General features: G+C 36.8%; 2 protein-coding genes across 2 annotated transcripts; one reads left to right on the top strand and one right to left on the bottom strand.

The window, feature by feature from the left end:
• Positions 1 to 6,128: 6,128 nt before the first annotated feature.
• Positions 6,129 to 6,593, bottom strand: LOC145976597 (uncharacterized). The gene has a single exon (XM_083107828.1). The coding sequence runs from the start codon at positions 6,591 to 6,593 to the stop codon at positions 6,129 to 6,131; it is 465 nt and encodes a 154-aa protein (XP_082963954.1).
• Positions 6,594 to 7,144: 551 nt separating this feature from the next.
• LOC145976598 (uncharacterized) lies at positions 7,145 to 7,609 on the top strand. Its single transcript, XM_083107829.1, has one exon. The coding sequence runs from the start codon at positions 7,145 to 7,147 to the stop codon at positions 7,607 to 7,609; it is 465 nt and encodes a 154-aa protein (XP_082963955.1).
• The last annotated feature ends 3,658 nt before the right edge of the window (positions 7,610 to 11,267 follow it).

Consider the following 11,267-nt stretch of genomic DNA (forward strand, 5'->3'; position numbering starts at 1 on the left):
AACAACAACAGAAAAACTATATATGGGGAAGAGCAGCTTAAATTAAATTTATAAGTGTTCTAAATATTGACCAAACCGCTCCTGCGATTTCCGGGTTCGCACGGGTCTTTCTCGACCTTCTGTTTTCCAAGGTGATTTTTGTGTGGGAGCTTCCGACTCGGTCGCCTTCCCCTCCTCGGAATTTTCTGATCCTCGAACTCCTTCCTGCGAGGTTTCTTGACTTGTCGAGGGACTAATTTATGGTTTCTCTTTGTCTTGAGGGTTAGACGATCGCTCTGAGGCGATTACATTGTCGGAATGCTCTACATATACATTTGACTCATAATTAGGATTTACATAATCAAACATATTTTCGTTTGAAAATTCCTTGATTTCCGCTCCCATCGCTCGCATTTGATTAATATGACGCTTCCAACATTTTCCATTTTCTAATTGAACTTTATAATGTAAATGACCTAATATTTCAACTATTTGTCCAAAACGCCATTTAACATTTTTATCTAAATATTCTCGAACTGCGACTTTATCGCCTAATTTAAATCTTTTAACATTTTCAAAGTTACGATTAACATTCTCAATTTTCGTCTTCATTTTCGGAAATAATAAATCTAATCTACATCTTAATTTCCTACCAAACATCATCTCGGCTGGTGATTTACTTAATTCTTGATGTGGTTAAACGATAATGAAATAAAAATTTCTGTAAGTTAGTCTTAATATCTGTATCGATAAGATTCAATTTCCGTAATGCTAGTTTAAAGGTTTGTACGAAACGCTTCGCTAAACCGTTGGTAGCTGGATGATACGGTGCGGTACAATTATAAGAAATACCATTCGATTCTAAGAATTTTTGAAATTCTCTCGATATAAATGTTCTACCATTATCAGATACTAGAACTTGCGGCAAACCAAAAGTGGTAAAAATCTCTCGACATTTCGTAATAGTACTCTCTGTAGTAATATTTTTCATAATGTGTACCTCCGGCCATCGAGAATACGCATCAACTAATACTACAATTTTCTAATTGTATCCTAGAAAATGACCTGCGAAGTCTACGTGTACCTGCTGAAGGGATTCGGTTGCGGTCTCCCAATGATGTTTAATTTTACAACTAGGATTATTACTGAAAGTATGACAAAATTTACAATTTTTAACAATTTCTTCAATTTCTTTATCCATGTGCGGCCACCAACAGAAACTTCTACCTAAGCTTTTCATTTCGACACTACCAAAATGTCCTGCGTGCAACTCTTTTAATATTTTATTTGTTAACGTTTTCGGAATCACCACTCTGTCCTTTCTGAAAATTATTCCCTCTTACAAGGAAGATTCGTTATCTTTATATCCTAAGGGGACTAGACTCTTTCCTTCTTCTAATGCCTGTAATAACTTATTTAAAGATTTATCTTTGAGTGTCTCAAAACGCACGTCCTTGGCTGTTACTGGTAGTGCTTCCAAATTTTCCAATTGGAAAAAATCTATTACATCGTATTCTCCACCTCGTATTCTCTTTTACTGGTAAGCGTGAAAATCCATCTGCGTTTCCGTGACTACTAGACTTTCGATATTTAATATCAAAGTTAAACGCTTGCAAAAAAACTGTATAATGTTGCATACGCATAGCACTATAAACCGGCAATCCTTTCTGTAGGTTAAATATCTGTGCTAAAGGCTTGTGAGCGGTCAACAGTGTGAATCGATTTCCATATAAAAATTGATGGAACTTTTTTACCCCAAAGATAATTGCGAACGCTTCTTTATCAATCTGCGCGTATTTCTTTTGTGTCTCCGTAAGGGCATTTGACGCATATTGAATAACGCGTTCCGTTCCATCCGGATAAATATGTGAAAGAACTGCGCCTACTCCATACGGGCTAGCATCCGTAGCGAGAACCAATGGCAACTTAGAGTCAAAAAGAACTAAAATCTTTTCACTTTCAAATTCTTCTTTTGCTCTGTGAAAGGCTACTTCACATTCTTTTGTCCATTTGAAAGTAGTTCCCTTTTTTAATAAATCATTCAGTGGGCGTAACAAATTACTCAAATTCTTAATAAACCGTCAATAGTAATTGATTAAGCCAATAAATGCTCTTAACTCTGTTAAATTCTTAGGTCTAGGCATCTCTTGCACGGCCTCTATTTTCTTTTGTTCTTTTCGAATTCCATCTTTACCGATTTCATAACCGCAATACGAAATTTTATCTTTAAGAAACTCACATTTATTTACATTAATACGAATATTATGTTCTGATAGCCGTTTCAAAACTAATTCTAAACGCTCCACATGTTCTGCTGTATCTTTTCCTGAAATTCTAATATCATCTAGAAAGATAGCTATTCCCGGAATTCCACTTAAAATACTTTCCATGGTTCTCTGCCAGATTGCTGGCGCGGATGCCACCCCGTACATTAAACGGTTACATCGAAACAACCCCTTAAGGGTATTCAAGGTCAAAATTTCTCTATCTTGTTCAACAAGAGGCAATTGCAAATAAGCTTGCTTCAAATCTATTTTTGAAAACACTCTCCCTCCAGCCATGGAAATAACTCATCAATAGTGGGCAAAGGATGCTCATCTATAATTAATGCTGGATTTACAGTAACACTGAAGTGTCCACATATTCGGATTCGGCCATCTTTTTTTAGAACTGGGACTATCAGTGTAGCCCAACGTGATGAATCTACTTTTTCCAAAATGCCCGCTTCAACCATGTTTTCTAATTCTAATTCTACTTTCTCTTGTAACTTAAAAGGTACTCCTCGACTTTTAATAAATACCGGTTGGGCATTTTCCTTTAATTTCAATTGAGCTTTTATTCCTTTTATAAATGAAAATTCTTCGCTCACCAGATTCTTATATTTTTGAAGCAAATTAGCTAATCTATCGTGATCCGACACTACTACCGCATTGACATTTTCAATATTTTCTAAACTTTTTCTAACATTTTCCAATACTTTTAACTGGTTAATCCACTCACGACCTAACAACGGATTTCTATCATATCCGACTACATACATATTTAATTCTCGCATTTTATCTACATCTCGCACTCTAACTTTTACGAAGCCATAAGGTGAAAAATCTCTTACAGTACGTACGTAATTTCAAATTCGTATTATACATTTTTAAATTAGGGAAATTACGTTGTAGCCAGTTCCAGCTTACCAAGGTAACCGCCGCTCCGCAGTCCACCTCGAAAACGACGCTTCGCCGCTCAAGACAAAGAGAGACCGTATATCTAGCTCTGTAGCTCGAATGTTCAGCGATTTCCACGCCGCAAACTTCTAACATGTGGGTCTGCCCCTTCTTCTTACAGACTTTTTGCAAGTGTCCTAATCCGCCGCATTCTCGACATTTAATACTCCGAGGGAGGGTGACAGACTGACGCCAAGTGGTTCTGCCCACACCTAAAACAAATAATTTTATTAGTTTTTGAATTCGACGCTACATTATTTCTAATTTTAGATCCCCCGTTCGAAGTGTGACTCCTCTTTTTTTCATATCGAGTGATAGGTCCCTTGTTGTTCTGTCCTTTATTGGCTGTCTTCTTCGCCATCTTGGATCCGACTCCAACGGAATCCACCGCGACTACCGGTTCGGACTTCAGCTCGTTGACGCCTTTTTCCGCCAACTCCATTGCACAAGCCGTCTTTAGCGCCGATTCCATAGTCAGATTTACAGTTTCCAAAAGTCGTCTTTGAATCCTTTGACCTTGAATCCGCAGACCAAAGACAAATTGATTTCGGAACTCCGTTTTGAGATAAGTGCCGAATTTGCAATGTAGCGATAATTTCTGCAATGCTGCCATATACGCTTGCATGCTTCCATCGGCCTGCTGCATTCTCTTTCGGAAAACGTAAATTTCCGCTATTTCCAGCGGCTCCGGGGCATAGAATTCTTCTAATTTACTTATTAGCACAGCGTAATTTAATATATCCGTCGGGTCCAAGCGGTCGCATAAAATACCGAAAGCTTCTACGCCAAAGAAGTGTAATAAATACGCGACCCTCTCAGAATCTTCGCGAATGCGGAAGACTTGGAAAGCGCCTTCAAAACGCTGGAGCCATCTCTTAAGCGTTTGCTGACGTGGATCAAACGGATCCACATTGAAAGAATTCGAAATCGAAACAGGTGCTTGTACGGTACCTGATTCAGTTGCTGGATTCGATGTCATGCCTCTGCCAGCCCCGGCACTTGTATTTTCCCCGTCTGTAGGGATTCTTCTACTTCTTGGAAGTTCCAGAAAATTCTTCTTCTACACGAACGAAGACCACCACGTGGCGAGTCTCCTTATACTGGAAAAAATGGCGCTCACCGACCAGAAAGCGATTTGCAATTTCTTCACGCAATCCCATCCTCATCGCCACCTATTGTGTCTTAGGGTTCGTAAAGAGATCGTCGTTGCTTGCACTCAAGAACTTGCACGATATACACTTCTCGCAAAAATTAAGGGAGCAAAAAAAAATTCCAAATTTTTCGGTGATTTTTGACGGGCTGTATTTAGGTGAAAAATGGTCGTATCGAGGTCGTTAAAAAAGCATTTTGAAGCTCCAAGATTCTAGTTTTCAGATTTTTTGCTCAAAAATTTTTAGGAACAACAGTTTTCACGTGAACATAACAAATAGCGCGAAAAAAAATTTTTGCAAATTTTTTGCATCTTATTTTTCGGTCCACGGGCTTGGAAAAATTTTTTTGAGCTAAACCATTGCATGGGTCAGATAGCCTGTTTATCCAGCTTTAATTTCTTTTTTTAATTTTTTCTCTACGTTGATTTCTCGCGGAGCTATCGGATTTTGAATGAAAAAGGATCCTTTTGTCTTCAACCACTGATATCTCAGCAACCAATGGGCGTATCGAAAATTGAAGGGCAGTTTTGAAATCTGGAATAAATTTCCTACAAGATTCCTCCACGACTTTTGGGAAAAAAAATTTTTTCTACCCTCGGTATTGAGTTGTAAAAAGTGAAAAAAAGTGACTTTTTCCCTTGTTTTGGTAAATCGACTGCATCTTTGCAAATATTGATGGAAAGGCTGATGTTTGAAGGAATTTTTACAGCTCAATATACCCCCAATAGCCCTGTAAATCGCCAGATCGATCCACTGAGCGGCTTTTCTGGACCGATTGATCAAAATTTCAGAAAAAATTAAAGGAGCAAGATTTTTGTTGCTAAACATCGTGTAATCTCCTTAAAAATGGAAAAATTGATTTTTTTTCGACTTTTCTCACAATTCTGCATCTGTTACTGGTTAATTTTGAAAAAAAAAAATTTTTTTTAATTTTCAAAAAAAATTTTTTTATTATGACAAAATCAATTACTAAAGTTTTCTTGCGAAAATTTTGATTTGTTACTTATCAACCGCCGGCATTTGCGTTACCCAAAGCGTACCACGTGGAGGTTGCACGGTCGGATTTACGCTTCTTTTGTGCTTACGCACATGTGTGTGTGTGGTTCTTTAAGAAAAATGAGACCCCGTGGTTCGTCAGTTCCACAGTATTTTATGACTCCAAACTCATTCTCTGAAGAGAGTGTGTGTGTGTGTGTGTGTTTAGTATCTAGTGTTGCCGCCTCTACTCCGAATCACCGCTTGCAACCTTGCACGCATATTCGAAATGCAATTCCGGATCATCGACTGCGGAATCCTTCGCCAAGTTGCAATTAAGGCGCGCTCTAGAGCAGCCAAATTGTTTAAATTTGGGTAATTTTCACGCAATCGACGGCCCAGGACATCCCAGACGTGCTCAATAGGATTGAGATCAGGGCTCATCGCAGGATGCCTCAACAACGTAATGTCATGTCTCTGAAAAAACTGACGTGTTATGTTCGCTGTGTGAGGGCGAGCATTATCCTGCATAAAAATGAATCCTCTCGTGTTTTGTCTTCGAGGTAACACAAACGGTCTCAAGATTTGGTCGATATAGCGCCTAGCATTAAGGTTTTCGCGGACAATAACCAAAGGAGTTCGCGATGACCGTGAAACTCCAGCCCAAACCATCACTGATCCTCCATTGTAAGCTGCAACGGGACGAATGAAGTTTTGTGCATAACGTTCTCCCTGACGACGCCAAACTCGGGGTCTTCTGTCGTTACCGTACAGACAAAACCGAGATTCGTCAGAGAACAGAACATTACTCCATTGCCACATGTTCCAGTTCATGTTGGCGAGCGTACGCTAGGCGAGCTCTGCAATGTGCGGGTGTTAACATTGGCCCCCGAGCAGCATTTCTGGCTCGCAATCCAGCTTCGCGAAGACGATTACCAACCGTTGATCTGGATATGTTTCGCAGTCGCCCTCGTTGTTGTTGCTGCTGTCGACGGTTTGGAAAATTCTGAGCGACAACGTTAGCTGGAACAAAAGGTTCTTGACGTACACGTCGAACGATTGCCCGATCGTCCCGACGAGTCGTTACGCGATGTCGACCTTGTCCAGCTCGTCGCTCATATCCAGCAGTTTCCAAATAACGGTTGTAGGCACGAGACACAACCGAAGAACTAATGCCCAGTCTGTCACCAACCTCCCGATATCTGTACCCCTCTTGGACAAGAGTCACTAGCTGAGCGACTTCTGGTACAGATAAATGCCGCCTAGGCATGATGAAAAAATTAAAAAAAAATTAAAGTTTACAAAAACTTTTCGTTAATTTTTTTTTATCGAGTTTTCAAAAAAATGATTAGTTTTGAAAAAAACTGTTGATTGGTTTTTTTTACCAAAGACGATGAGTTTTGAGAAACACTGTTTTTTTTTTACACTTGTTAGCTTCGCAGAAAAAGTCGAGAATTTATTGCACGGAATTTCGTAGAACGAGTATTACTCGATTATGAAGCGAGTACTGACTCGATTTTGAAGCGATTGACCTTTTCAATACCTCAATTTTTCTTATTAAAATTTAATTGAATTAATAAAAAGTTGATACCCCCGAGGTGTACCCAGTACTCGTTCTACGAAATTCCGTGCAATAAATTCTCGACTTTTTCTGCGAAGCTAACAAGTGCAAAAAAAAACAGTGTTTCTCAAAACTCATCGTCTTTGGTAAAAAAAACCAATCAACAGTTTTTTTCAAAACTAATCATTTTTTTGAAAACTCGATAAAAAAAAATTAACGAAAAGTTTTTGTAAACTTTAATTTTTTTTAATTTTTTCATCATGCCTAGGCGGCATTTATCTGTACCAGAAGTCGCTCAGCTAGTGACTCTTGTCCAAGAGGGGTACAGATATCGGGAGGTTGGTGACAGACTGGGCATTAGTTCTTCGGTTGTGTCTCGTGCCTACAACCGTTATTTGGAAACTGCTGGATATGAGCGACGAGCTGGACAAGGTCGACATCGCGTAACGACTCGTCGGGACGATCGGGCAATCGTTCGACGTGTACGTCAAGAACCTTTTGTTCCAGCTAACGTTGTCGCTCAGAATTTTCCAAACCGTCGACAGCAGCAACAACAACGAGGGCGACCGCGAAACATATCCAGATCAACGGTTGGTAATCGTCTTCGCGAAGCTGGATTGCGAGCCAGAAATGCTGCTCGGGGGCCAATGTTAACACCCGCACATTGCAGAGCTCGCCTAGCGTACGCTCGCCAACATGAACTGGAACATGTGGCAATGGAGTAATGTTCTGTTCTGTGACGAGTCTCGGTTTTGTCTGTACGGTAACGACAGAAGACCCCGAGTTTGGCGTCGTCAGGGAGAACGTTATGCACAAAACTTCATTCGTCCCGTTGCAGCTTACAATGGAGGATCAGTGATGGTTTGGGCTGGAGTTTCACGGTCATCGCGAACTCCTTTGGTTATTGTCCGCGAAAACCTTAATGCTAGGCGCTATATCGACCAAATCTTGAGACCGTTTGTGTTACCTCGAAGACAAAACACGAGAGGATTCATTTTTATGCAGGATAATGCTCGCCCTCACACAGCGAACATAACACGTCAGTTTTTTCAGAGACATGACATTACGTTGTTGAGGCATCCTGCGATGAGCCCTGATCTCAATCCTATTGAGCACGTCTGGGATGTCCTGGGCCGTCGATTGCGTGAAAATTACCCAAATTTAAACAATTTGGCTGCTCTAGAGCGCGCCTTAATTGCAACTTGGCGAAGGATTCCGCAGTCGATGATCCGGAATTGCATTTCGAATATGCGTGCAAGGTTGCAAGCGGTGATTCGGAGTAGAGGCGGCAACACTAGATACTAAACACACACACACACACACACACCCACACACTCTCTTCAGAGAATGAGTTTGGAGTCATAAAATACTGTGGAACTGACGAACCACGGGGTCTCATTTTTCTTAAAGAACCACACACACACATGTGCGTAAGCACAAAAGAAGCGTAAATCCGACCGTGCAACCTCCACGTGGTACGCTTTGGGTAACGCAAATGCCGGCGGTTGATAAGTAACAAATCAAAATTTTCGCAAGAAAACTTCAGTAATTGATTTTGTCATAATAAAAAAATTTTTTTTGAAAATTAAAAAAAATTTTTTTTTTTTCAAAATTAACCAGTAACAGATGCAGAATTGTGAGAAAAGTCGAAAAAAAATCAATTTTTCCATTTTTAAGGAGATTACACGATGTTTAGCAACAAAAATCTTGCTCCTTTAATTTTTTCTGAAATTTTGATCAATCGGTCCAAAAAAGCCGCTCAGTGGATCGATCTGGCGATTTACAGGGCTATTGGGGGTATATTGAGCTGTAAAAATTCCTTCAAACATCAGCCTTTTCATCAATATTTGCAAAGATGCAGTCGATTTACCAAAACAAGGGAAAAAGTCACTTTTTTCACTTTTTACAACTCAATATCGAGGGTAGAAAAAATTTTTTTTCCCAAAAGTCGTGGAGGAATCTTGTAGGAAATTTATTCCAGATTTCAAAACTGCCCTTCAATTTTCGATACGCCCATTGGTTGCTGAGATATCAGTGGTTGAAGACAAAAGGATCCTTTTTCATTCAAAATCCGATAGCTCCGCGAGAAATCAACGTAGAGAAAAAATTAAAAAAAGAAATTAAAGCTGGATAAACAGGCTATCTGACCCATGCAATGGTTTAGCTCAAAAAAATTTTTCCAAGCCCGTGGACCGAAAAATAAGATGCAAAAAATTTGCAAAAATTTTTTTTCGCGCTATTTGTTATGTTCACGTGAAAACTGTTGTTCCTAAAAATTTTTGAGCAAAAAATCTGAAAACTAGAATCTTGGAGCTTCAAAATGCTTTTTTAACGACCTCGATACGACCATTTTTCACCTAAATACAGCCCGTCAAAAATCACCGAAAAATTTGGAATTTTTTTTTGCTCCCTTAATTTTTGCGAGAAGTGTATATATTGAGATATATTTCACGATACAGTTGCTGATACAAAGAGTATAAGTATTCTTATTCGCATTCGCCACGTGCTCCTGTCTTCCCGACGGACCGTTCGCTACAGCGAGCTTGCGAGTATCGAAACGGGAAGCTCAGCGCGAATCGCGGCCTATCGCGTAACTATCAATTGCTCACCTTCTCGATGGCGCGCAATATAAGATTATCAAGTAGGAACATAACAACTATAATAAAGTATTTTTTTATTAAGAACTTTCCAAGTTATGAAGCTTGATATAATTTCTTAATTTTACATGAACTATAAAATATCTAGTAAAATATTCATTTTTCGATTATTTTACCTCAATACTTTTATCAAAATAATAAAAGGAATCAATTGGTGTAAAAGAAACAACTGTGTTTTTACACCAATTAATTCCTCTCATTATTTTGAGCATAAAACTATTGAGGTAAGATAATCGAAAAATGAATTACAAAATGTTTTATAGTTTATGCAAAATTAAATTATTTCAAGTCTTATAACTCGGAAAGTACTTAATAAAAAAATACTTTATTATAGTATTTTGGAAAACTCAATATAAGCTATAAGGATATGTAAAATATAAAAAATACGGGGTTCCATTTAAAAAATTCAAGGTAACCTTGTCCTGAAGATGCTACCCAAGATCAAACCAATGACATCATCTTATATCCCTCTTCGAATCAAACAACTTTTATCTGAAATATTATTTTCTAGAATCACAAATAAAAAAGTTTTTGAGAGTGATAAATTAAAATGAGACATCCTGTATAGGTATACGTATATACAAATAATATGAAACTACGTATATATAAACATAAAACTTACTGACACGTATCGATGTATTCATAGCATCACAAAATTTAACACATTCCAGTTGCGTGTCAGGTAAAATTGGATTTACCTAAATTTGAAACAATAGTATTAGATTGTATTTATAATTCATAAGGCACATTGCCATTGTTAAAACGAGCCATTTTAGGCATTAGAGCTTGCACGTCGTCTAAATGAATAATCTGTCGTATAACAAAATTTAATTAAAAATGTATACAAATACACATATTAGTTTATATATAATATTAAAAATTTATTTAATAAATTTCACATACACAAATATCTCACTAATTTTCTCTTCAAATATCTTTGCTACTTTAAGTAATAGAAAAACGTTATTTACAAATATTTCGTAATTTCAGTGGAAACAAAATAGATTTTCCTAAATACAAAAAAAACATTTCGAAGATTTGGAAGTTAATTCGAATTTTTTTAAATAGAAATATCTTAACTGTTTTATCTAAATAAATTTTTTATAATATTCTACAAAAAAATGATAGAAGCAAAATAATGAAAAATTAAATAATTTAATAATTTGAATAATTTACGAGATGTTTAACATCTTAATATTTTAATTAAATATTTTACTAAATATTTAGTTTTCCGAAATATTAAAGTAATATTCTTGTGTATAAAACAATGAAGTAAATCAAATTGAGAAAGTATGTTATAAATTACATTGAAAAAGTACATTGCAAATTATATACTTTTCCTTAAAATAACTGTAAGATTTTCTTTGCACCAAGTTAATTCATCTCATTAAACACAAAAGCATTATTATAAAAATATTATTGTAAGATTAACAAAAATGAAATATTTTACGAAATATTTTTAATTTTATATAAAAATGTATTGGATTAAAGAAATAAAATATCTCATAAATTATTCAATTTTTAACTTTCCTATCATAACTTTTCATACAGAATTACAAAAACTTATATAAAACAGTTACAATAGTTTCATTTAAAAAAATTTTTTAAATAAATTTGAGTTAATTTTCAAATCTCCGAAATATCTTTAACTTAGAAAAATTTTATTTTACTCATTTCATGTCTCATTTATAATTATAAAATTTCTATTTATTAAACTTTTTTTTGT

The sequence above is a fragment of the Camponotus vicinus genome, unplaced genomic scaffold (genome assembly GCF_025532165.1).
Source record: "Camponotus vicinus isolate PSW18456_S1 unplaced genomic scaffold, iyCamVici1.0 SCAF_9, whole genome shotgun sequence".
Classification (NCBI taxonomy): Eukaryota; Metazoa; Arthropoda; class Insecta; order Hymenoptera; family Formicidae; genus Camponotus; species Camponotus vicinus.